Below are 24,337 nucleotides of genomic sequence, written 5' to 3'. Positions count from 1 at the left end.
CCTCTTGCTCCTGCTCCTATGTAATTCCTACCAGTCGAAACAACTAGTAGGTTTCCAACCACACTCGCAACTTGAGAATCATCAACCAACCATCGTTCTTACTCTCGAAGAGCAGTGAAGGGATGTATGAAACTAGCACAGCTTTACCAAGGTAGATTCATGCAGAGATGTTTCGTGAATCCACGCAATTCCTCGTCTTCAAAAAGACGTCCAGTCAACTGCTCTCTGACAAAGGGTTCTTCCCACTTTCACAGTCACTCGTCTTCTTGTACGGGCATAAACTAGATGCATCACATCTACAACGGAACCAAAAAGGAATGGAGTCTTCCCCAGCGAAGAGGCAACCAAGCTGTGAACCACCGACACGCCAAAGTGCTGAACCAAAACTACGGATCCCAACGAACTATCGGACAACTGACATCTTCCAACTGCACTCGAGGCTGGAAGAACCTCTATTACTACATCCCAAAGGAGTGGTAATTCACAGAAGGAGACGGCCGTCCGACGAGTCCATATGAGACCTTTCATTCTAGCAGTGAACTTCTGGGCTTGGTAGAAACACGGAACAAGGTGCACAACATATGCTGGATCATAAGAAGCCATACCCTGGACCGGAGGAAGTAAACGCGTTCGAGAACAAACTAGTGCGACGAAGAACAATCGAAAGGAATGCGAGAAGAGCCCCAAGCAGGTCTTTGCGGTGTAAGACTGAAAAGAATGCAGAACACCTACTCCGGCATGAGCCGAATCCTTGATCAGCACCAAAGCTTGCCAAAGAGTCACTTCCCAACACGAACGATGTTGTCCGAAACCTCGTTTAACGAGGTGGGAACAAGTACTCGGATTGTGGCGAATAACACCGCAGTCGGCCTTTCTGTCATGAAAAGACGCGAAGTTGGGGGCGGATAAACCTGCCGAGGTAAACCAGGAACATTAAACAATAGTCGTACTCACGAAGACCGCGCTCAGAAAGCCAATTGCTGGATGTACCACTACATCGAGCTTGTGCAGGAGCTAAAGACCCATCAACAAGTATCGTCATCTGTTGAGTGGTTCCTCCAAGTGTACTTTTCTGTTCGGGACCCTTCATGTCCATGTCAACCCAATCCACGTCCTATGATCCCCTGGTAGCTGATCACCCCTGTAGCCAACCGGGTTTCCAATGCACGCCGGCTTCTGGGACCTCTCCTCCGACCATTTGCTATGACAGGACACAGACTGAGAGCAAAGAGAGATCGAAGTGGCCCACGGCAGAGGAAAGATGGTCGAACTGCTGCCGGGGTTTGAACTATGACTCGTTTGACAAAATGTCGAACAAGCTGAGTCCAGCGAAAGGTCGGGGAGACCTAGACTGCTGATATCCTGTGCGTGTGCTTGTCTAACTTCGTGTTACGCCGAGAGGATAGTGTAGAATCAACCAGACAGATTGCCTGGCGCCGAAAACATCCTTGCTGGAGTAAGATGGTCAATTGTAACATCAAAGATGTCTGTGCGAGAGCCACTGAGCCAGGCAAATAAGGTTCGATCTAAGTTCGTGATGTACGTGACCATGCTCCTCCTCCCACTTGTTATCCGCAAGGTCCCGCGACGCCCTCTAGTGCTCAACACGTGTGTCTAACATGACGCGAGTGCAAGTACAAGCATTTCCGGCATCGTCTTCCCTTTTAACTACCGCTCTCGCATGAAAGAACACCCACCAAAGGCAGCGTTCTGTACGGTGACGAGAGAAGGAGAAAGGGGTCCCGAGACGACACAGGCTAGACTCTGTGCGAGAAGTCGGTGGTAAAAACAACGCGAAATAGAGCACATTCCGGAGAGGCGATATAGGATGGTGAAAGGAATCATTGCAGGCAAATGTTTCTGTGTACTTGGAGAACCAAATTCGCGCAAGAGCCGAAGCGAAGAATTTTCGACGTGAAGATTCCATGTACACGACCTCTGGAACTGTTACTCTACAGTTGAATTGGCGTACGAGCATAGTAAGGAGAGAATATAAGGATATGCAGCAGCCCGAAAGAACTTAGGGTTAGATATCACTTCTGGTTAGGACGAGAAGTGCATCGTGCGGCTGGAGGAGATGAAGAACCAGGGTAAGACAGGTTCAGGGCGACAAAGACGGGTATCCGGAGCGTTAAAGATAGAAAAGACACAGCGTAGAGGCTTGTGAAATGGCGAGGGGGTGTTGTTAAAGGTACACCGATGGTGGTAGACTGCAAAAGACTGCAAAGAAAGTTCGCGACGATAAGTCACGCATTATGTAATGCCACGATGGTGACTTTGCCTTGCATTTATAAACAACTCTAACGGTCTAATCGATATCATGTCTCGCGACCTATCCTCCCGACATATTCTTCCCAATGCGCTCCCAGTTCCGGCAATAAAGAAACTTGCAGGAAAACGAATTGTTCTTGCCTCGAACAGCCCCAGGAGACGGGACATTCTGAGAACCATTGTGGGTGCAAAGATTAACCATTTCTTAGTTAGCATTGACATTTCATCTTTCGTCAGTAGGGACTTGCGCCAGATATAATTCCCTCTACTTTTGAAGAAAATCTTTCGCCCGCATCTTTTGCGGATATACATGAATATCCTGTTGCTACGGCGAGCCATAAAGCGGTCGAAGTCTATGAAAGGCTAGTGGTGCGTACTATACTTGAGTGTCAATTCAACTATTTTGACGATTTTTTACCAGGCTGAAGATCCAGACAACGCTCCAGATCTTGTAATCGCAGCCGACACAGTAGTTCTCACTCATGCTCAGCCATCCACATCGCAGACTGATTACACTCTACTTCCTTCGGTTGGTCAAGAGTTGCTTGAGAAACCCAAGGACAAGGCAGACAACCTGCGAATGCTCATGGATCTCAATGGACAAGTTTGTGAAGTCGTCACTGGAGTGACTTTAGCATACCCAATCCTCACTGCCCCTGGATACGGGATCCATTCGATTGACGAGCGCTCTTTGGTGTACTTTGCTGATAACCCACAGCACTTCCTTCAAGCTTACGCAGACTCTGGTGAAGGACTGGACCGTGCAGGTGGATTTGCTGTCCAGGGAATGGGTGGTGTTTTGGTGAGAAAAGTAGAAGGAGATTATCAAAACGTTGTTGGCTTTCCGATGGCGAGTTTCTTCAAGTTGTTAGATGTTTTGGTTGAGGAGGATGATGACTTTTTGGAAATGTAAGAAGAACAATTGTATACCCGATACCAATTATCTACACCCTTGCGGACTTGGCTGCGAAACAAGGCAGCCATTCATCTAATGCCAGCTGGAAAAGTCCAAGTCCTGTATAAAAAGGTGCCTGTGACACTGGACTGTAAAATCCAATTGTCTTGAAATCCGTGTGGTTCGAGTCTGGAATCAAAAGCACGCGCATATCCGAAACGTGCACCATGTTGTCATACGTTATGCCAAAGAATGTCGTTGCGTTTGAGGGGACGTCACACCCTGGAACAATGACTGAAGGTTTTCTCTGAGGAGCATTTGATTCAATGGATGCGAGACCCATCGTTCGCCATGGGTCGACTTACGAGAGAACGGAGTGAGCATAAAACAACAATGGAGAATGTCTACTTACATTCGCCATTAGCAAACATAATGTTCGAAGGCTGCATATCCCACCCGCCATATTTGTTGATATTCCCTACTTGAGGCCAGGTCGGAAGATGATCAGAGAAGGCTTCGTTACACTGTTGCTGGAACAGCTCTAAAGACTGGAAGGAAGTCTCAATGGATAATGGGTTATCGGGGTCGCCACGTTGGTAGAAACCTGGACATACATTAACGCAAACACACACGAGAACAGGCGTATCATATTCTTTGCGTACCGTATTCGGAGCAGTACTGCCTCATCCAAGACATGTCCGCAACAGGGTCATCTGCAGACCCAGGGATAGAATCATAATCGAGCTCTGCAAGAGCAGCGAGGAAAGCCTGTAAGGCATCTTCAACTCCTGAAATCGACACGATACCGTTCTCCGCAGGAGCTGCGGTGAAGTTTTTGGTCTCGAGAAGGTTGCAGAAAGGTAAAATCGAGTCGACGAAGCCGTAGTACTGCAATCATTATGACTTTCAGCTGCAAGAAACACTGGTTAGTCCGAAATACCTGATAAAAGTTGAGGGGGTCCATCAGGATCGAGGCAGCATCCACATCACTGGTTTTATTCGCCTGCTGTTTTGTCAAGCCATCGGCACCGCTGGTATTTCCTCCAGGACCACTTAGTCGAGCTTTGAGCAAGTCAAATTTCAGATCCTCTATAAGGGTTGCATTTGTTCCTCGCAGTACATTATCAACGTAGCTTTAATGGAAAATATCAATGGAGTTACACTGAAGAGAAGCCTCCCAACGAACAAACCCACCTAGTAACGGCTACCCAATCCGCTGAGCAATTTGTTGTCAAGCTTCGCTGAGCAGCGGCATAGTAGGCCCACATGTCTACTTGAGCGTGTACAGGTGCTGATGAGGCCCATGCTGCGAATATCGTTTCCGGGTTGCGTTGACGCAAAAGTGCACCACGGACTCCGGGATAAGAACCGCCAAGCCACACCCAGGGAGTCACTGAGGGATGTAGAGGTAGACTATGAAAATTGATACTAGCAGTGGAATTGACAGAAGCGGAGCTCATCAAAAATTCTGAAGCTGAGCTGCTGTTTTTGCTGAAAGAATCGGCGAAGAATACGACGTCCTCTAAGGCCTGCTCGGTAGTCAGAAATTGCCATTGCTGAGCTGTGGTATTCTCCTTTATGAAGGCATGTCAAAAGAACGTATACTGTAAAAGAAGTCATACATTTATAGGGAAGGGTAGCGAATCTCCGTAAAAACGATGTTCCCAAAGGATCGCAAAACCATTGTATCGTTTGGCAAGACGCATAGTCGCCGAAAGTCCATGATATTCCTGGGACATATTTTTCAGCATGAGCAGGAGCAGAACTTCGGATACTAGGGTACCCCACCTGCAGATAATATGGAACCAAAGGAGCAGCATCTTGTTCGCCAGAATCGAAGACTGTACAGAAATCATGAGTAACTGTGTTCGGCCTCGAAGTGCAAGAATCTTACTGAACACTGGCCCGCCAGGCTCGTAGTATGTCGCGTTTATCCAATAGCGATTTTCAAAAGTAGTGACACCGTCGACAGTCGAATTTGCGAAATGGTCCAAAGGCATCTAAATCAATCAAATATACCAGATGAATAGGCAAACGACAAAACGACCAACGTCAATAAAAAGTGGTTCGTTGGATCCAGGAAGAGCTTCGTTGAGGTTCAGCGGAAGATTGAAAGATTCGATGATGCTCATTCTAGGGCGTGTCCATGCTGATCGGTGAAGCCTTGCAGAAGAGCTGAAAGTGTTCGTTAGCAGCAGAAGGGTATACACTACGCTCAGACGGTTCAAGCAATGCAGTTTCATGGGGCAAAGCTACTTGTGTGCCTTCAACTTCAGGCAAATGTGTTTTAAACGGTACTTGTCAAGATAGTCAGGGAATCTTATTGCATATCAGTCGAGAAGACCACATTTGAAAGCGGTCAAGAGATCCTAGCACGTAAGGATATATGATGACATGGAGCATTGAACCGAGCTTTTTCCGTTCAGGTTGAAACATTCTTATCGATATAGTTTCGAAGGAAGAGGGAGGGAATTCAAAGTTCAAGGGGAGAGCTTTGCGCCCATTGCTAGGCTACATATGTAGAGAGTTCAGGGCTAGTAGTAGTCGTTAGCTTGAATTTTTCGAATTCAAAATATATGTACCAACTTGTACCAACCACCATCTCCTAATTGTGATCACTGTTTTCCGTCATATCATTCCCTTTCAATGTTCTCAGTAGGTTTGTTAAGAGTGGAATTTCGTGAGCTGCCATGGCCAGTGGTGTACTCGAGCAATGAGGCAGCTATTCTTCAGAAAACTTGACTCGGATTCGGAACAAAGCAAGTCGCCAAAGTAATTTAGCGCCCAACAATTTGAATCTCTTCTGCTACTCCGTAACTCTGAAGTCATGTCAGATGGGCCGGCTACTCATCTGCTATCGTTGAAGGTAATGCGGGTGTCTGTGAGTTTTTGAACATACTTCTTTCTTGAATAAACTTATGAGCTATAGAGGCCCGCATTAGCTAGCGCATGGCAGCCATTCTACTCGTCATCCCCCTCATTCTCAGCACATTCCACTTCTTCAATCTTGTCTCTACAAGGAACAAACCCACTTCCCGGCTATCCAAAGACTCTTCGAGATCTAACACAAGCATCGGAGCTGCTGACTTTGCCTTCTTCATTTGGTTCAATTCAATTAGGAGAAACTTTTTCTAGTTGTCTGTCCGTAAATAATGAGGCAACCACAGAAATAGACTCTGTCGCTTTGAAAGTAGAAATGCAAACAGCTACGTCGAAACTGATCCTGGCGGACATCGGAGGGACCGATACAAGTCTATCTCCAGGAGACACACTAGAGAACGTCGTCCATCATGAAATCAAAGAATTGGGTCAACATGTTCTTGCATGCACCGTTTCCTATCGCTTCAATCCACAGAGCTCTCGCACTGCGCCTACGTCTGAAGAAACTTCTGATTCCAATATTCTCACGTTCAGGAAGTTCTATAAATTCGTCGTGAGTTTCTGACGCTTTCGCAAGATTTTTCAGTGCATTTGACTCCCTCCACGTTCAGGTTACGAATCCACTCTCTGTCAAGACCAAAGTACACGCTCCCAGATCCCCTTCAGCCCTAATGGTGCCTTCCGAACGTGATAAGGTTTTTCTCGAAGTCCATATTCAAAATCTCACTCCGGAGTCAATTTGGTTTGAGCGGATGCATTTCGAGGCCGCAGAGAGCTGGGATGCACGCGATGCGAATCTAATCAACGTCAACGGAGAACAACAATCTTTGTACATGGGCTCGACTGCGTTGATGCAACCACAGGACATGCGACAGTACATCTACATTCTCAGCCCGAAATCTATTCACCTCGAACCAGTAGTGTACTCCCCAGGTGCCGTCATCCCACTGGGCCGGCTAGATATTTCATGGAGATCATCGTACGGCGAACCAGGGCGTCTTCTCACATCTATGCTGACTCGACGAATACCCCTTGTACCTCAGCCTGTTCAGCCTCAACCTGCTTCTGCTCTTCCACCCTATTTGAAAAGGCAAAGTACATCTGCAACTCCTCCAGCACGACCTAGGTCACCACAACTCGTTCAATCTCGTCCCAGTTCTCCGACACCACGATCCAATTCTCCTGTACCATATAGAGCTCGTGCGTCTTCCGTGATTTCGGGATTTTCGCAGATTCCTCTATCACCGCAACCGCCCGCTAGCGTCATCCCCACTACGACTATTGAAGCGCATTTGCTCGTTAGAGATATCGCTCACGGTACTATCGCTGTCGGAAAAAATTTCAAAGTTGCGCTTAGCCTCGTTCTATCTTCCCTGCTAGCATCAGATAGGCAACGACAAAAATTACAACTGTCTCTGGTGATACAGCATATAGGGTTTCCTCCGACGTCAGGTTTTGCTGGTCTTTCCGTCCCCAAACCCGCACAATTACCACCGCCCGACTCTTCATCGCTGAGCCCTCGTTCTCTATCCTCCCTGGGCTTCTCTTCCCCATCCCCAACCTACACTACATTCAACTACCCACTTGCACATCAGAAGCTCCTCGAAGCGTCCCAAGTACAATCGGCAACCAGAGAATCTTCGATAGATGGACCTCTCAAACCTTCCGAGAATATGAAATCTTTACCTCCACCTTATTTTGAAAAAGTGGACGAGTCAAAGAGGCTTAAGATGACTATGGTGACGTTCAGTGGTCCATCAGCCATTGTTTTACCTCCTATTGAGCTGGTACCTTCATCCAAATCCTATACCGTTGAATCGTCAGATTCACAGCCAGGAGGATTGCGCCCAACGTCGAAACATCTGGCAACGCTTGATTTCGAATTGGATTATGTTGCACTGCGGAGAGGATTTGCGATGGTGGGAGGTCTGAGGCTGTTGTTAGTCGGTGAAAAGTTTGTTGATGATGATGCGGACAAGGAGGATGATGATGGGCAGAGCCTTGTTCCAAAGATCCTGGAGATCAGATCGTTGAAGGAGTGGAATGTTGTTGCTGAGGTGTTGGTATCTTAACTCGTTCTGTTCTATTGAGGCAGTTCATAGAACTCCTCTTGAGAACTCTCGGTCCACTGCAATCTAAATACCTAGGGAATTAATCGTCTTCACCGCGTGCCCGGTGAGTCTATGTCATATTGTAAACTAAAGTAGGTATGCTCAACGATGAACTAAAGGAATGCATGTCTGAATAATAACGAGCTTCGATAGATCATGGTTCTCTGTTTGCACTCTCCGTCACTCGTAACATGAAGCCAAAAAGCTCCCGCAAAATTCTAAGAGGAACTTAAATCTCTATGTGAATACTACCAAATAATAGGAAGGTACTACGCTACAACCGAGGAGCTATTCGAAAGGGAACGACCCACGAGAAAAAAGTCAAGAATGGTTGATACATACATCGATACAACTTGCAAACATTCCTCCCGTTCTACAACTTGACAACATTTAAACCGGAGAACTTACGAAAAGCTCTTTAACCCTTCTCTTTGCTTCAGCCCGTCCGTCCTGACTGAGACGACCATCGACGCCTGCTTCCGCCAGATCTGCAAAAAGCCAGTTCAATATTCCGGCCAATCGGATGCCTCCCTGCGCCATCAATTTGTGGAGAATATGATTCTCTGCGATGTAACCCCAATATTCGGGCGTGTCCAGCTCGAGTAAAGGTGATTTGGGACGCGGGGTGAGGGAGTCAGAGTCAGAACCGAAGGCGCGGAGGTGGCTGTAAGGTGGTTCGTCTAGAGCTTTCGGCCAGACAAAATCACAATTCATAGCATGAATGGGTTGAGCCCAGAAGTGCGGACAGACAGTGGAATCGTCGGTTGAAGCGGAACTGGAGGCAAATGCTGAGGAAATGTAGCCCCAGTATTGGGTCACATAATCGTAAATAATGGACGGGAGATATTTATATCCCTTCGGAAAGGATGATGGTGGTGGTGCGGCTTTCTCGGAAGGACATACAAGCCATTCCGGAACCTGTTCTTTCCAGTCATGCAGAATGCCTTCCCACATTATTTGACGGATGAACCCATCGTAAATTGCACCTCGTAGATTCCTTTCGAGCGAAGGTATCGGGAGTGGATGATCATATTTTCTCGGTATGTTCCGCAGGGTCTTTGCGATTAGCAACCCATCCCATGCCGAATGTAGATTAGTTTGTCGACCATCAAAGCGCACCTTGACTGAATTGCCACCTCTATCTCTACCCGTTAGGTGAAGTGGCATATGGAGGTCACCTACAAAGTGTATAAGGAATTTGAGAGCCTCCTCGGCCGTATCATCAGAACCAGATCCTTCGACCCAAGTATCTAGTAACGAAGTGACATTCATAATCCCAGCAAGGACGTTGATATTCCTGCTTCCCGCCCAGCCACGTTCACCAGGAAACACGCACGTTTCTGAAGGATAGTCATCCTTAGCACCGACATAATGCAACGGCGCTGACCAGCGCATACGGTATTTGAATCGGTCCGCCCAGGTGGATACGGGCGCAAGACGACATGGAGGCTCATCTGGATTCGTGGACGTGTAGTTGAGGATATCGCAGATGACAGGAAGGACGCTGGGGTGAAGATGAATTTGGGCAATGGTCGCGATAATTTCGTGTCCAGCGGCTCCCCAGCCTAGAACTCTAGGGATAAAGAGGCCAAGTGAGAGCAATTTGAGCTTCATCATGTAAGTTGCAAGGAGAGATCAGTAGTACAGTAACCAACCTCTGTACGGCCTTTATAGTCAAAGGTAGAACAAGAGAGTTGCCAACGCGCCTGACTCTTCCGAAATGAGATAGTAAGCGCCGCGAAAGGATGCTTCCGGCAGGCACTTGCAATTTTGTTTTTTGTCAAATTGAAACTGGCTCGTCCAATGAGTGCTCTCGTTCAGGCTGCATTGTTCGCTGCTGGCGCCGTAGTGGGTGGAGGCGTTACAGCCGCTGTATTTACCAAAAGGCAGACTCAACGCCCAGTCATTGCTCCAACGGTAGATGGAACTATCGTTTCTCCTGCTGTCGCTACTGTTTCTCCTCCTGTAATCGGCTTGGGAGCAAATGGAAACGCGCAAATAAGCAGCTTGGCTAGTGCCACCTCATTATCTTCATCTGCTGTACTCAAATATGGGAATCCAGGTGAGTGTATACTACATATGATTGTGTTTCTTCACTGAAATCTTGCACAGGTCCAATTGCCGATCCTATAGTAAGGCAAGCCTATGTTGCAGCTTACGATCGCAGACTTAGGCATCCCGCTTGGGTGCGTGTATTTACTGTCCTGCACTTCATCTTTCGGTTGACCTCTGCTCATAATTAAAGACCGCAGAGCACCTGACATTGGCTTCTCTGGGTAAATCGCCCTTGGTTGCGCCTCCGGATGCTACTGGAGATAGGTCAAAGAGTACATTCATGGAAGACGATACTATCCCAGTCCCATTCCGAGCTCGGTTGACAGATTACCTGAGAAGTGGGTATGACCGTGGACATATGTGCGTCTTCTACATTCGCGTTTGTTCCCTTACTGAAGTCGGTTATTCACTGTAGGGTTCCTGCTGCTGATGCCAAATTTTCCCAGGTGCGTCGAGAAATTGGTGAATACTGCGCTCAAAATTGAAAATGCTATATGTCGTAGGAAGCTATGAACGAGACCTTCTATTTATCGAATATGGCTCCTCAGGTCGGCGAAGGTTTCAACCGACATTATTGGGCATACTTGGAAGATTGGTGCCGTCGTCTTACAGGATCCTTCTCTGATGTCTACGTCTTCACGGTTCCACTCTATCTTCCCCGCCGAGACTCCGACGGGAAGTGGCGTATCGTACGTTTTCTCTGTAAAACGCGTTTTTTCTAATTTCCTAACCTCACTTGGTAGACTCACGAAGTGATCGGTTCTCCACCGAACGTTTCCGTCCCAACACATTTTGCAAAAGTTGTGCTTACTTCGAAGCCCGCCTCACCGTCGACTCCGAATATCCTTGAGCTCGCTATGGGCGCTTTTGTTCTACCTAATGCACCTATCCCCGACGACACGCCATTGGAAAAGTTTGTTATGCCAGGTAAGGCTTCCTCGTTTCGTTTTTTGAATTGTCTCAAGATCTGACGTGTTTCCTGTTCTAAACAGTGGAAGCTGTGGAACGCGCAGCTGGACTAGCTCTCTTCTCGGACGCAGTCAAGTCTACGTCCAAACATATTTGTCAATCTACAAAATGCGAGGTCATCGTCAGAAGATTCGATGACGCGCGCAAAAGACCAGATATGAGGAGAACAATTTCTGCCCCTAACTAGCTGTTTTTTTCTTGGGTGGATGAAAACTGCGTCAATCATAAAGATAGCCAAACGGATGACCTTTTTTTATGTTCAAAATGCACTAGAATCTACGGGTTCTACTAATGTCATCTTCACCTTACCTCTCTGTGTGTTCTTGTCCTTCTCTACCTCAATCCGAACTACGACCTTGTCAAACACAGATATCTTCACCTCTTCCTTTGCTCCAGGAACGGTAATCGTGTAGTTTTCCGCGTCGAATTGTGTATCGCGTTTGAATGTAACGAGGCCTTCGATTCCGAGTCTGCAGACCCTCGGTTAGGATTGTTCTTATGTAGCTACAAGGTCACTCACTTTGAGACGAAAACACCAACACCATTTCTAAATGTTCGAATGACATATGCGTCCTCCCTAACATCAGGCTCGCCTCGAGCCCTTGCCTGTTCACCTCTAGCTTTCAATGCCAGACCGACGTAAAATTCAACACTCGCGCGACCTGCCATCTGAGCCATCCGATGTCGGCGGTTAACAACATCCAATACACGTTCAACGTGAGATTTAGAATGAAGCGTGGCATGAAGAGGTGTAGATCCAATAGCAGCAGATAATTGTCGGTGAACTAAGACATCTATACTTGCAAATGTTGCTGAGCATAACAGACAATATATACTCTAGAGTAGACTTACCAGCGTATCTACGAATGGGACTCGTGAAGTGTGTATAGATCTCGCTAGCGAGTCCATAGTGACCGAAGGTATCCTTCGCCACACTTCCCGAGGAAAAATACTCAGCAGAAAGCATACAGCGAGTGGCCATGATGCGAACAAGGGTGTTAAACGCAGGTTCTCTGGCATCCTAAGTCATCAATGTCGTCAGTAAATGTGAGTACAACCGCTAGCATGGAAAACATACAACACATTCGTCTAGTGAAGCTGCGAGAGCCCCGGAGCTGCTCACATCCAAAGAGAAACCCTTAGTCTTGCGCAAGATGTCTTGCAGCTTCTCAAAGTTCGTTTTAGGGGGAGGTAAATGTCGGCTGCGCGAAAAGTAAGCTTAGTCCTCTGAACAATGGCAAAGTGTACGGACCGTAGAACGGCGGTCTGCGGAAAACTCTCTTCAATTTTCCTAGCCACACTGATGTTGGCTAACAACATGAACTCTTCTACCAGACTATTTGTCTCCCGCAGCTCTTTCTGTTCAACATCGATTGGGTCGGAAGACTCGGCGCTATCGAGGTGGATCTTCACTTCCGGCGAGGCTAAATTCAAAGCGCCTGCTGCCATTCGCTTTGCTTTCAGCTTGATGGCAAGGGTGTTGAGTAGGCGAATAGAATTTGTCAACTCGTCGTGTAAGTTACTGGAAATACTCCAGTTAGAACTGCTACTGTGAGTCAAACCACGGGTGAGCGTACGGGTCATCTTTCCTGATCTGCGCCTCTTCATACGTAAAAGCGGCCTTCGATTTAATAACAGACTTGGTAAATCGCACACTGACAATTTCGGCATCTGCTGTTAATTCCTAACAGAAGAGGAGCGTTATTAAGAGCATTGCTAAAACCAATCAAAACGTACCCAAATTGACGAGAAAGCTAATCGTTCTACGAAGGGTCGTAGCGAACACAAGTTTGTACCAAGGAGTGAGGGTAACATATCAATTCGATTGTCAACTAGATATACCGTGGTGCCTCTTGCAGCAGCCTCACTGTCCATGGGATTGTCAGGGAGGACAAAATGGGATACGTCCGCGATATCTTGGGGACTGTATCAGTGAAAGCTAAGCGCAGGAAAGATTGAGAAAGACTGACGAACTCCAGCTTCAATATTTCCATTGGGCAGCAGTTTTGCATGGAGAGCGTCGTCAATATCCTGACAACCTGAAGCAAATATCAGCACGAAAATACTTTCACAATAATATTCAAACATACCTGGAGGATCGATGCTGCAAACGATCACGTCTCTTAAATCCTCGCGATCTCTCCAAATGTTCTGGAGGTCGAACTCTCCTTTAGGAGGAACAACCCACTGCTCTCCTTCCGGTGGCAAGCAATCCAAGATCGCCTTCCCAAACGGTCTATATGGCACCTCAAACTCCAAAAGAAGACTTTCCTGCTCAGCCTCTTTACTCTCTACTTGACCTAGGGCCCTCACGAAGTGTCCTTCTGGATACCGAGAAGTGGAGTCCCATCGATCAATCGTAACTAAAATCTTCTGATTCAGGAGAGTTGGCGCCTGACGCGTCCGTAGGCGAATTCTGGGGAGCAGGCGAGATACGGGAGTGGCAAAGACAGTTTGAGTGGAGAGGGATGTGGTGAGAGTGGATGTCAAAGATGTACTGTCGATGTGGCACACATAAGCTCGCCAGTTTCGTTTGATAATGCCAACGATACGGCCAGTGGGCTGACGTTCCGAAGGTGGCTTTTGATTGGAGCTGCCAGAGAGGACGCGGGATTCTTTTGAAAAAACTTCCTCGTCATTTTCATCTCCCTCTTCGCCAGAGTCCTCGGCATCATCATTCTTTTGGATAGCTATGATAGTGTATAAGTGTCATTTGATAGATGCCTAAGGCATATATGGCAGCGTACCCTCTTGATCGACAACTTCATCAGCGGGAGCCTTCCAATCTTTTTCGGGGAAAACTTCAATAACGACAATATCTCCTTGGACTGCTCGGTTCATATTCTCGCGTCCAACTAGTAGGATTGGTTTGTCAAATGCTGGAACTGGGACGCTCCCCTCCAAGTAATTATACTGGTTGGCATTGAAATGTCCTTGGTGTAATTCACCAGCTTTTACACCAGCGATTAGTGTTGGGGTGGGTAGGTACTGGAAAAATGTATCGGTACAGGAACAGAGATTTTAAAGAATACTGACGTCAGGATAGAGGGCTTGACGACCGGCAGCGGCTTTGGTGGGCTCTATATTGTGGGACCCCTCGGCGGAGAGGAGATCGAGTAGCACATTCGCGTCTTTCATTGCCTCGACGTACCTGCGGACTGACCAATTCGAATCAGAGGAAGTGAAACATGAATCCAAGAGGAATCCAGACCGGAGACGGACACTATCCCTGATTGTTCGGCTTTTTGGCGATTCGCCGCGTCTTCGGTTATTAAAACGACTGTCGGATGAGGCATCTGTTTTTGACCACGGATTGGCGTGTGTGTGAGGGAGATATGGGTGTTGTACCACGCTGCGGCGGTTCTAATACCTGTTGAAGAGTTTGATTGAGCGATTAGATGCAAAATAAAAAGACATACCCCGGTCGTTACGATCATTGGGAGTCTCATTTTCTTCACGAACTATGGCAGTTTCTCTGTCTTGTAAGGACCTGTCAGCGAACAAGTATTGAAGGATAAAAATCACGCACGAGCGATATTCATTATAGAATACCCATATGTGCTTATCCTCCGACTTCGTCAAAGCCTTCAAACGGTTGTACAAAGGCAAAGACCGGTGCCTGACTTCTTCTAAAACAGTTTGTAGAAGTATCATCGGAGGATTGAAAAGACTGGACTCGATGAGGTCCATCTGAAGATGATTTTAGATTATGCTTGGAGATACAAGAAAACGAATGGGTACTTGGGCCAAGAAAACATTGGTATCAGGAAGAATGTAGTGTCCATTCGGAAACAGCTGATGCTCTAAGCCCCCGGAAGGAGGAAGAAGCCTAGAGATTTCTGTCGAGCACTCCCTGCAACCTTCGATGCCACAAGCTACATCATCTCGTAGATACCGTTCTCGAAGTACTACATATCGACGATTATCAGTTACGAAGGATTGCGGGGAGATTAGCACGGACCCTTAACGACTTTGCCTCTAGCAGTCTTCTTGAAGAATTTACGCTGAGTTATAACTGCCTCTGTTTGAGGCCTTTTTCGGATGGTGATTTCCACCATGGGAGGAAGTGCTCGAGTTATGTCACCGGTCAAAGCTGTTTTAGCCAACTTTCCCAGTCAATGAGTTCGTTCGGGTTTGGCTACACATCTACACTCTATCACGTTTACGCTACCGTCTAATGCCCCCTACGTACCATTGCAATGCATCTTAATCACCATTTTAGTGCTCCACCGCTCCATCAACAACGATTTGTTCACTGGACTCTTGTCTTCGCAATTCAAAACAGAGAGCTTCAATTAAAGTGTCTCTATGGTCGAAACGGCTTAAGTATGAGAGGCTGTAGGGTAGTCGTAGTGTTGTGAAAGAATTAACTAGAAACGTTGTGCAAGCCCGTGATGGACTGTACTGGACTATATCGAGGAGCGTAATATTTTGTCTTCGTACATCGAAGTGAATATACATGTCTCGAGAATCAATGGTCTGACAAGATGTCCTTAACACCATGCCAATAATACTCAGAAACTCGAGATTCAACTTCTTGCTTTGTTAACCAGGCAAAGTCTTTGACCGTCTCCGGGTTAGGGCGCGCTTGACCGGCCAAAATGTGAGCTTTGTAGAAGAACGCGACTTCCTAAACAAAGCTATCAGTTTAAAGTATCAGATTCAGTAAATGGGCGCGTACTTCTGGTTGTGGTTTCCCTGCTAAAGGTGCTTTTCTCGGAGGCCTATAGTGCCCAATAGGATTACGGCTGACAATCCATGTATCCATATATTCACCGCACTCTGCCAGCAAATCCCTTTGTGCGGCTTGGTGAAGAAGCTCTCCCTTCTTCACATTTCCTTCAGGAAACCGCCATGTGCCCTCATTTTCCTGTAACAACAGATACAAATTTCGCTTGCCCTTCCTATCCAGACTTTTATAATCCCTCGCCTCGTCAGAGGGATGTACCCTTGCCATCATCTCCTCACTCTCGCCCTCCTGCTCAGCCAGTTGCTCCACTGCAGCCCTGTTCGCAGCCGCCTTCTCCTTGTCTAGGTCGTCAGCAATCCCGAATTCCCGACCAAATGCTATCCGTTCGCGTTTGCGCTCTTCTAGGGTGAACCGGGTTTCTAGAATAGACCCTTGTTTGAAATAAAAGTCGTATGGGAAAGGATTGGATAGTGCGCGCCGGAGACGGGCTTGGTATGCGTAGTAGGCTCGTTCAAAGGGTGTCGGTGTCGGTGTAAGTATCGGTGCACGGTTGAGTATGATGGATGTAAGCAATTTTGGTTTGGGTATTGGCTTTTGGTGAGTTTGGTGAGAAATTGGGACTTGGGAGGATGGTATGTAGGTGGTAGAAGTTTCTCTTACGGTAGCCAATGTTCGACGGCCAGACGAAAAGGCTATAAGACTAGATAAGTTGCGAGAAAATTTGGGCCGAGAAAGGGTTGCATACCAGATGAGTTCCCTCTACATAATGAGATGAGGGTTCTTGAGGACATGGCCCGGCAAAAGTCGTCTGCAAACTGGATTGTCCACAAGAAATTAATTCAAAGGTAATAATTATTTATGGGCACGTGTCAGTTATGAGCAATACTTCCATTTCTGGACTTACCTTTCCTCCATCTTCTTTGATCTCCATCTCCTTGCTATGTCTGTCTCTCTCGTTTCAAACGCCTATCTCGACGATGCGTCCTCAAAGATTAGGTCTAAGCCTGTACCTTGGGAGGTGCCACGCCTTTGTTGCCCATGATCTACTGTATCCTCAAAAGTCTTCTAATAGGGCTATCAACGGGCCGACCTCGTTACTTCAGAGGAACTCGCTTTAATCAAGAAAATAGATCGACAATCCAGAGCAAAGACAGAGTCTCTACTTCTCAATGATGGCCAGACATACGCTCTCCTGTACCTGCGGCTTCTCAAGAAACTTCAGCGGTTGGATACGATGCAGTATATCCTTGTGCTTATAGCAGATGCTTTGGCTGGTGCGTCTGCTTGTGGATCAAAATAGAATTGCTTCTGAGGATATATTAGATCATGACGAACGAATTCCGCTGTTTACTCGGACCGCAGAGAACGAACCCGAATTACCGTATGGCCCTTTAACGAGGTGCGGCGTATTTCTTGGGTCAGCTCGGTTGTCTGATTCTTCCCTTCTGAACGCTGGTGTAGAGTATTAGATATGCAAGATGAATTCATGCAACTCAAATCCGCACAGATACTCACCGTGCTTCTTTGGTCCGTTCACTGTCATCTTCCATCCATTTCCTGAACTCAACCACTACACGTGTTTAGTGCTGAACCGCGCCCTTTGGCCCCATCGCAATTGCATCAATTTCTTGGAACATTGGCTACTATGGTACAAAGCAACTCGCCGAACAAGCATGACGTCGGTGTGCAATGTTTGGAATCATTGTTGGCACGACCAGAATGTCGGCAAGCGGTATGGGCTATTCCAGGGATAATTGCTGGGTGCGGCTGTACCTGGGTTTCTTCTGTCGTGATAGTGCTCATGACACTGTCTGCATCTAGACTGGTTGAAATTCTCAAACACAAACAAGGACCTCAAATGTGCTATCAAGTTGCGTTCTGTTTCTGGCTGCTAACGTTCGAACAAAATATCGCGGAGGAGATCAACAAGTTTGTTCTTCTCTAGAAATTCAATCGCTGTGCTGATTAGGAATTTATAGAAAGTTTGACATTACTCCCTTGCTCATTAATGTTGCTCAAAATGCCGTAAAAGAGAAAGTCATCCGTGTCATTGTAGCTACCTTTCGGGTGAGTATGATTTGCTTTCATCCGTTCAAGCCGTGCTGAAATGAATCATCGTGGGTTTGTAGAATCTAGTATTCAAAGCGCCCAAAGCCAACCTTCCAGCGATGCTGGTAGCCCAATTACTGCCTTACGCTAAGAATCTCTGTGGTCGAAAATGGACGGATGAAGACATTGTCGAGGATGTACAATACCTGCGCGACGAGCTTTCCGCCAACTTCCAAAGCTTAACGTATGCCATTATTCTGTCTGCGATTACATTTGATTAATCATGCTCGGTTTAACAGCACTTATGATGAATACACCTCGGAACTTGCTTCAGGACATTTATCATGGAGTCCGGTACATGAATCAGACGATTTCTGGAAGGAGAACGTGACAAAATTAAACGAGAAGGATTATGGGCAGTTGAAGTATGGTTGATCTCACCTTATCCTTCGCTGTCAGACTGAGTTTTTCACTTTCTTATTTCTTCTAGGACTCTACTCCAGCTACTAAATGACTCACAGGACCCTATCGTCCTTGCTGTCGCTGTGCACGATATCGGGCAATATGTCAAACATTACGAACGGGGAAAAAAGTATTCTATATCTCTAGCTGCAAAGTAGGCGCTGACAGACTTTCCCATCTTTTTCAGGATTATCAACGACTTGGGTGCAAAGCGTCGCGTTATGGAGCTCATGTCACATTCGGATTCAGACGTTCGATATCGAGCATTGATGTCTGTGCAGCAGCTTGTCAGTCAACCTTGGATAAGTGTATAATTTGATTCGGTTGAAAGAAAGGGCCCTTCAAGTCTATTTTCTGTCGCCCCCTTGCACGATTGTTATCCTACAAACCCACGTCGGTCTGTATAAATACGAACAGGAGATGGAGGAACATTCCAGTCGAGCGCAAGATAGCACGTCTGCCGCCGGACACATTTATTTGTACACCGTATAATACTCTGCCTAAACTTCCTCCCGTAGGTACTGTAGGAAAGATACGTATATGTATGTATCATTTTGAAGGATCAAAAGAGGAGCCTGTTGCCATGATTAAGGGGGAAAGCTAACGGGCCTCCACAGATTATATACGTATCCTCCTGGATCCTTCGAGTTCCTGATCCTGCTCATCTCCATCGCCATGATAAGGCGAAAAAAACCAACGGGCCTCCACAGCCTATATACATGGCATCTTCCTGGACCCTTCCTGATCCTGCTGCATAATCTTTCCTGTTGGTCTCAATTGCACTTCCTGCGCCTGATAATACTAGATGCGCCCAAAAATAGGTTAAAGTGAATGACGTCATCAATTATCACTTAAATCCACTGTTATATCGAGGATGGGCTCTCATGATAAAAGGCTCACAAATTGACTATCTGTACGCACTCAAACATGGACCCAACCAACAAAGCAAAAGGACCTTCACCTCACTACTCACTGTACCAACGTGAGATATTCAGACAAGGTGGAACGGAAGGAAAGTGTGCGTCTCTGCCAAAAGTCTTCGAGTCATGTATAAATCTGGCTTGTCTGATTGATTATCCCAAGCAGTGCCGCATTTCTCTGTGCACTCTGATGAGCTCGTTGAATCTACCAAGAAGAAATTGAGCGATAGAGCCTACTTTTATGCAAACTCCAATGCTGGTCTTGGATGGACCGATAGAGCCAATCGGTTTGTAGTACTGCCTTTCTCCATACAGTGCATTTATTATATATATTCTACTCGAAATTGCTAGAGAGGCGTTCTACTCCTGGCGTATAATTCCTCGAATGCTCGTGGACACCAATGTTCGCGATTTATCTGGTACGGATTGCTCAAAAGCTTCGAAGCCTCGGAACTTCATTAACCCAAGTCCATTTTGCAGTCGAACTCTTTGGGCACCGCATTCCCGCCCCAATTCTCTTCGCTCCCATCGGGATAAACAAACTGTACTCACCCGAGGGCGAACTTATTCCAGCCAAGATTGCAGGAGAACTGGGTCTTCCTGTATGCGCCGATTTTGTCAGACCAGTGGGATCTTCTAATTTCAATATCTCTGTGCTTCAGTATTGTCTCTCCACAGCAGCTTCTAATTCGATTGAAGACGTTGCAGCTGCAAACGATTCAGGTGCTTCGTCAATTGCCAGCGACGGAGGCAATTACTGTCAAGTCCGTGCTGGTAGCAATGCAAAATCTCCTCGATTTTTCCAACTCTACATGGGCCACGACGATGATGTCGTGAGTTTACTTACTCTCATCACCTTTCTCTTGTTCGTTGCTCATTCACATTGCTATATTTCGTAGACCATGAGCCTCTTGGAACGCGCTTGGAAGTCCGGATTCGATGTATGCATGTTAACAGTCGATACCTGGCAGCTAGGGTGGAGGCCCACCGACATAAATCTCGCGAACTATGTGTAAGTTCTCCAAATCCCCGGAGTGTTTTGACTCAGAATTCTATTTCCTGCAATCATGTAGATTCTACTATCCTCCCGGGACTACCGGCAATGAATTAGGAGCTTCCGATCCTGTATTCATGGGCAAATACGGAGATGAACTAAAGAATGACTCTGGAAAATGGATAGATTCTTCTGTTTGGCACGGAAAGGCGCATACATGGGAGAAAATGCCCTGGCTTATCAAACAGGTAGGTAATATTCGACGTTTGGACTGTATAATACCGATCATATCTGCTTTTTTTCGTGTTTCCCAGTGGAAAAGGATATCGGGCGGTCGTCCTTTTGTCATTAAAGGGATTCAAAGTGCGGAAGATGCTCTGAAGGCATATGAGATCGGATGCGAAGGAATTGTCGTGACAAATCATGCTGGAAGGCAAGTGGATGGTGCTGTAGGGAGCTTGGAAGTTCTACCTGAAATTGTTGACGCTGTTGGAGATAGTAAGGATATTCTCGTCACTCTAAAGTATCCGTTCCCTCTGACAGTATCGTAACATATAGAGATGAAGATTATCTTCGACTCCGGTATCAGAACGGGCTCAGATGTGTTCAAAGCTATTGCTTTGGGCGCACACGCTGTACAAGTCGGAAGGCTTTATGTTTGGGGTATGGCTCATGAAGGTGAGGCAGGGTGTAGGCACGTTATGAAGTCGTTGTTAGCAGTAAGTTTATAGTTTTTAATTTCTAAATGCGTTTTCAATTACAACTTATTCACGTCAATCATTAGGATCTCGATATCACCATGACCGTTGCCGGATATCCATCCGTCACGCGAGATGTTAATCGCAAGGCGTTGAAACGTAATGAGAGTGGGGTTTATCCCAGAGGCGAACATGCGAAACTGTAGATAGAACAACATGACTATAAGAAAGAGCAGAATGTAAATCCTGTTTAGGACTGTTCTTTGATTGAAAATGCCGAGCACTCTCCCACAGCGTATCCGATGCTTGTACTTTCAAGTTAGTGGTGAACATCTTCGACATCAATCTCGCTTCTTTTCGGGCACTTCCTCCTTGCCATTGTCACCGTAAAGAGGAAGTTGCAGGCTTTTTCCAAATGGAAATCGTTGTTTCTGTTCAAGGATTGACTTCCACAGAGTTTGACTCGATCACAAAAATCTGAATCACGGAGTCTTCTTAACCATTATCGCGATTGGTGGTTCATGCAAAGAAAGCGTGGAATTTGTATCAGCGATGGACTAGCAATGGTGACTTTTAGAAGCCCTTAAGGCCTTATCGATATCTTTTGTACTTGTCGATATGCCTTGATGTCACCAACACCTGGAAGCACGTAGTAGAAGCATATGTACCAACAGCCATATAGTTACGTCGATGTTTTCCAGAGTTCTACATTGGCTATGTGGCTCGTAGGACGTTTTCTAGGATTACAAAACCCCCTCCTGGAGACGTCGATATAGTCGACGTTGTAACTGGAAAAGTAAAACGTGTGCGGGGCACCACGTGTTTTCGGCAAATCGGGTGCATTTATGTTCCCAGTTATTGTCAAGGGCTGCAAACCGTCTGACTTTGTTCCTCGCAAAGTTAGACAACCATAAACTAGCATAAACTGTTGTACCAGTCTCTGGTGAGCCACCGAGTCTGGCAGATATCTCAGTCTATCCTTTCACGTGGGCAATTTTTAGAATCAATTATCAGATAGCTAAAAACACTCATCCCGAAACTCGCTCATGGCCTGGAAAACCCATGTGCTACCTCTTCTGCTCCGAGTCATAAATATCAGAATGCCCTCGGTCAACGATGATGTCAAGATAATCCCAAAAATTTAACGCCATGCTTTTGCTCTCCGCGTTTGTCTCTGCAGCTTTAGCCCGCGCAATCAGTGCTGCTGTTGTTCCCAGCAAAGCTTCTTCCTTCGCTGGTTCGACCTCTACGTTCCAATTTCCTCCTGCAGATGTGACATCGACGGCTACTCTCATCAATAGCTTCTTTCCGGATGCATCCGAAGTTGGCTTTGCAGGTCCCACACCCAGTATGTGCTTATTCCTGACTGTCCGAAAAAAGTCGTGAAGTTCAACACGCGTAGCTGGTGATGAGGCGGAATCTGTTGCCACTGCTCCTGCTCTTTCTCCAGTCAAAGGTTACTTCCCTTTGGTCAGGCCAGACACGTCCGACAGGAAGGGCAAGGATTTCAATGTCGTTGAATCATGGGCAAATTTATCCCCGATGCAGTCTGTGAAGTCGTTTGGTCTTGACAACGCAACGGAGATGATTCCGGAGGGGTGTAAAATCAATCAGGTGTTTCTTCTCCACCGTCATGGTGCAAGGTACCCGACTAGCGGATCGTCCCCTTCCACATTTGCTGCCAACGTGCACTCTGCGGCTGGAAATGGCACCTTCATCGCCACGGGACCACTGGAGTTTCTAAACACCTGGACTTACAAGCTGGGTGCCGAACTTCTAAGTGCGTGTTCCAGGAGTCCTTCCGCATCCTGTCATACTGACGAACAAAATTTCCTAGCTCCTTTCGGCCGCGAACAATTGTATGTATAGCCATCTATTACTTTCTCATTGTTCAATTGTATCTCCACAAAGGTTCAATCTGGGTGTCGGCTTCCGTGTAAAATACGGTGAGGCTCATATGTTTCATTGGTGGAGGTGGAGTTGGCTCAATGTGATATCTTGGCCAGGGGACTTACTCGAGAACTTTACTGGATTGCCTGTCTGGCGTACCACTTCAGAGGGTAAGTCACTCATTCCAAATTGAAAGACGTCAATTAAAACCCTTGAACAGCCCGCATGGTTGATTCCGCGTAAGTGGTTCAGAAATTATCTGCCTGAAATTCAGCTGAAATACGTGTCAGTCTTCATTTTGCTGCCGGATTCTTCGGTGTACAGTCTTACCAGAGCAGCTACCATCAAGTCATTGAGATTGAAGAGGAAGGATTCAATTCGACTCTTGTTCCCTGGGACCAATGCCCGAACGCCAATAACGACATCTACACACTTGGGGATGATGCCACCAAGGCCTGGAATAATGTCTATCTGGTTGATGCTCAAAAACGTTTTGCTCAGTACCTTCCGGGTTTCAACCTGACCATCGATGACGTAGCCGGTATGCAAGCACTTTGCCCCTACGAGGTAAGGTCGCCTTTCATTATCCTCTGGTTATGTTTATATGATTTCATTTTTACTAGACTGTCGCTCTCGGATACTCTGCTTTCTGCGATCTTTTTACCGAGGAGGAATGGAAGGGGTTCGCCTACGGTATTGGTAAATGACATTCTGTCATATTCGAGATTCTTTCTAATGGATGTCTAGATTTGAACTTTTGGTATGGTGATGGTCCTGGAAACCCTGCTGTGAGTGCTCAGGGCATTGGCTGGGTGCAAGAGCTAGTGTCCCGCCTAACCAAAACTCGAATTACGACATTCGATTCCACTCTCAACGGGACAATTGTCGGTAACAACGTCACTTTCCCGCTCGATCAGCCAATCTACGTTGATGCCTCTCATGACACTGTCATCTCCGCGGGTATTTACATCTTGCTTGAATTCTATATGGAAGATATCATGTTAACTCTGATATTTTGCTCTAGTCCTCCCCGCAATGAATTTCACTCTCTTCGCTGCTGGAGGCCCTCTTCCTCTTGACCACATTCCTGAGAACCAGGTATAGATTCATAATTTTCCTTCTCTACGTCATTGCTCAACTTGACATACCAGACTTACAAAACTCGAGAGATAGCCCCTTTTGCATCCCGTCTTGTTGGACAAGTTCTTTCCTGTCCGGCCTCTGACACCCCAACACACATACGGTGGCTTCTTAATGATGGCGTCCTTCCCCTAACCGGAATTCAAGGCTGTGGGTACGACTCGAATGGTCTATGTGAATTCGATACGTTCATCGCTGGTATGAAGCAGCGTATCGAGGAAGTCGACTTTGTGTTTGATTGTTTCGCAAACTACTCATTGTCTCTCGACAATGACACGATCACCAATGGCCAATTTCCCCAGTGAAAGGCGGA

At 46.6% G+C, this 24,337-nt stretch overlaps 11 protein-coding genes across 11 annotated transcripts; 6 read left to right on the top strand and 5 right to left on the bottom strand.

Moving 5' to 3' along the window:
- Positions 1 to 111: 111 nt before the first annotated feature.
- Positions 112 to 1,345, bottom strand: C8R40DRAFT_866927 (uncharacterized protein). Its single transcript, XM_046236494.1, has 2 exons — positions 955 to 1,345; positions 112 to 911 (listed from the first exon to the last, which is right to left on the bottom strand). Exons 1-2 carry the CDS (start codon positions 1,094 to 1,096, stop codon positions 199 to 201), a joined length of 855 nt encoding a protein of 284 aa, XP_046088928.1. The 5' UTR covers positions 1,097 to 1,345; the 3' UTR covers positions 112 to 198.
- Positions 1,346 to 2,320: 975 nt separating this feature from the next.
- On the top strand, positions 2,321 to 3,184 carry C8R40DRAFT_1167901 (inosine triphosphate pyrophosphatase-like protein; the record flags this gene model as incomplete). The annotated part of the gene is made up of 3 exons (XM_046231101.1): positions 2,321 to 2,452; positions 2,512 to 2,640; positions 2,693 to 3,184. 3 exons carry the CDS (start codon positions 2,321 to 2,323, stop codon positions 3,182 to 3,184), a joined length of 753 nt encoding a protein of 250 aa, XP_046088927.1.
- A 31-nt stretch (positions 3,185 to 3,215) lies between these two features.
- Positions 3,216 to 5,166, bottom strand: C8R40DRAFT_1039243 (peptidase S28; the record flags this gene model as incomplete). The annotated part of the gene is made up of 8 exons (XM_046223816.1): positions 3,216 to 3,526; positions 3,579 to 3,770; positions 3,829 to 4,054; positions 4,107 to 4,299; positions 4,361 to 4,740; positions 4,789 to 4,896; positions 4,955 to 5,007; positions 5,061 to 5,166. 8 exons carry the CDS (start codon positions 5,164 to 5,166, stop codon positions 3,216 to 3,218), a joined length of 1,569 nt encoding a protein of 522 aa, XP_046088926.1.
- Positions 5,167 to 5,993: 827 nt separating this feature from the next.
- On the top strand, positions 5,994 to 8,118 carry C8R40DRAFT_1039059 (uncharacterized protein; the record flags this gene model as incomplete). The annotated part of the gene is made up of 3 exons (XM_046223795.1): positions 5,994 to 6,047; positions 6,096 to 6,599; positions 6,658 to 8,118. 3 exons carry the CDS (start codon positions 5,994 to 5,996, stop codon positions 8,116 to 8,118), a joined length of 2,019 nt encoding a protein of 672 aa, XP_046088925.1.
- Positions 8,119 to 8,311: 193 nt separating this feature from the next.
- On the bottom strand, positions 8,312 to 9,771 carry C8R40DRAFT_1159318 (phospholipase C/P1 nuclease domain-containing protein; the record flags this gene model as incomplete). The annotated part of the gene is made up of 2 exons (XM_046229865.1): positions 8,312 to 8,340; positions 8,622 to 9,771. The coding sequence occupies 2 exons, from the start codon at positions 9,769 to 9,771 to the stop codon at positions 8,312 to 8,314; spliced, it is 1,179 nt and encodes a 392-aa protein (XP_046088924.1).
- A 189-nt stretch (positions 9,772 to 9,960) lies between these two features.
- Positions 9,961 to 11,368, top strand: C8R40DRAFT_1039310 (uncharacterized protein; the record flags this gene model as incomplete). Its single annotated transcript, XM_046223826.1, has 7 exons — positions 9,961 to 10,219; positions 10,270 to 10,343; positions 10,403 to 10,572; positions 10,628 to 10,658; positions 10,716 to 10,901; positions 10,956 to 11,139; positions 11,205 to 11,368. 7 exons carry the CDS (start codon positions 9,961 to 9,963, stop codon positions 11,366 to 11,368), a joined length of 1,068 nt encoding a protein of 355 aa, XP_046088923.1.
- A 72-nt stretch (positions 11,369 to 11,440) lies between these two features.
- Positions 11,441 to 15,239, bottom strand: C8R40DRAFT_1038955 (RNB-domain-containing protein; the record flags this gene model as incomplete). The annotated part of the gene is made up of 16 exons (XM_046223787.1): positions 11,441 to 11,651; positions 11,702 to 11,975; positions 12,034 to 12,202; positions 12,260 to 12,383; positions 12,434 to 12,703; positions 12,759 to 12,865; positions 12,919 to 13,097; positions 13,152 to 13,220; positions 13,272 to 13,871; positions 13,929 to 14,169; positions 14,218 to 14,339; positions 14,393 to 14,551; positions 14,601 to 14,656; positions 14,711 to 14,871; positions 14,923 to 15,089; positions 15,143 to 15,239. 16 exons carry the CDS (start codon positions 15,237 to 15,239, stop codon positions 11,441 to 11,443), a joined length of 3,006 nt encoding a protein of 1,001 aa, XP_046088922.1.
- Positions 15,240 to 15,252: 13 nt separating this feature from the next.
- On the bottom strand, positions 15,253 to 16,706 carry C8R40DRAFT_1247318 (50S ribosomal subunit L30). The gene is made up of 3 exons (XM_046233641.1): positions 16,617 to 16,706; positions 15,863 to 16,563; positions 15,253 to 15,811 (listed from the first exon to the last, which is right to left on the bottom strand). The coding sequence occupies exons 1-3, from the start codon at positions 16,660 to 16,662 to the stop codon at positions 15,653 to 15,655; spliced, it is 906 nt and encodes a 301-aa protein (XP_046088921.1). The 5' UTR covers positions 16,663 to 16,706; the 3' UTR covers positions 15,253 to 15,652.
- A 105-nt stretch (positions 16,707 to 16,811) lies between these two features.
- On the top strand, positions 16,812 to 18,696 carry C8R40DRAFT_1039305 (armadillo-type protein; the record flags this gene model as incomplete). The annotated part of the gene is made up of 11 exons (XM_046223824.1): positions 16,812 to 16,889; positions 16,944 to 17,145; positions 17,195 to 17,270; positions 17,333 to 17,398; positions 17,456 to 17,632; positions 17,693 to 17,800; positions 17,851 to 17,938; positions 18,001 to 18,164; positions 18,220 to 18,345; positions 18,411 to 18,512; positions 18,570 to 18,696. The coding sequence occupies 11 exons, from the start codon at positions 16,812 to 16,814 to the stop codon at positions 18,694 to 18,696; spliced, it is 1,314 nt and encodes a 437-aa protein (XP_046088920.1).
- Positions 18,697 to 19,172: 476 nt separating this feature from the next.
- On the top strand, positions 19,173 to 21,287 carry C8R40DRAFT_1092589 (FMN-dependent dehydrogenase). Its single transcript, XM_046227554.1, has 11 exons — positions 19,173 to 19,242; positions 19,304 to 19,400; positions 19,469 to 19,589; positions 19,654 to 19,721; positions 19,783 to 19,904; positions 19,965 to 20,135; positions 20,202 to 20,314; positions 20,376 to 20,544; positions 20,611 to 20,794; positions 20,855 to 21,015; positions 21,081 to 21,287. The coding sequence occupies exons 2-11, from the start codon at positions 19,310 to 19,312 to the stop codon at positions 21,198 to 21,200; spliced, it is 1,320 nt and encodes a 439-aa protein (XP_046088919.1). The 5' UTR covers positions 19,173 to 19,242; positions 19,304 to 19,309; the 3' UTR covers positions 21,201 to 21,287.
- An 856-nt stretch (positions 21,288 to 22,143) lies between these two features.
- On the top strand, positions 22,144 to 24,329 carry C8R40DRAFT_1167892 (phosphoglycerate mutase-like protein; the record flags this gene model as incomplete). The annotated part of the gene is made up of 11 exons (XM_046231100.1): positions 22,144 to 22,342; positions 22,397 to 22,774; positions 22,832 to 22,853; positions 22,906 to 22,940; positions 23,001 to 23,054; positions 23,105 to 23,123; positions 23,175 to 23,451; positions 23,508 to 23,583; positions 23,632 to 23,844; positions 23,909 to 23,982; positions 24,036 to 24,329. 11 exons carry the CDS (start codon positions 22,144 to 22,146, stop codon positions 24,327 to 24,329), a joined length of 1,641 nt encoding a protein of 546 aa, XP_046088918.1.
- Positions 24,330 to 24,337: the final 8 nt, after the last annotated feature.

Source organism: Lentinula edodes (genome assembly GCF_021015755.1).
Source record: "Lentinula edodes strain Le(Bin) 0899 ss11 chromosome Unknown C8R40scaffold_8, whole genome shotgun sequence".
Taxonomy (NCBI): Eukaryota; Fungi; Basidiomycota; class Agaricomycetes; order Agaricales; family Omphalotaceae; genus Lentinula; species Lentinula edodes.
The sequence above is the reverse complement of the archived record's forward strand: the minus strand, read 5'-3'. Positions and strand labels throughout refer to the sequence as shown.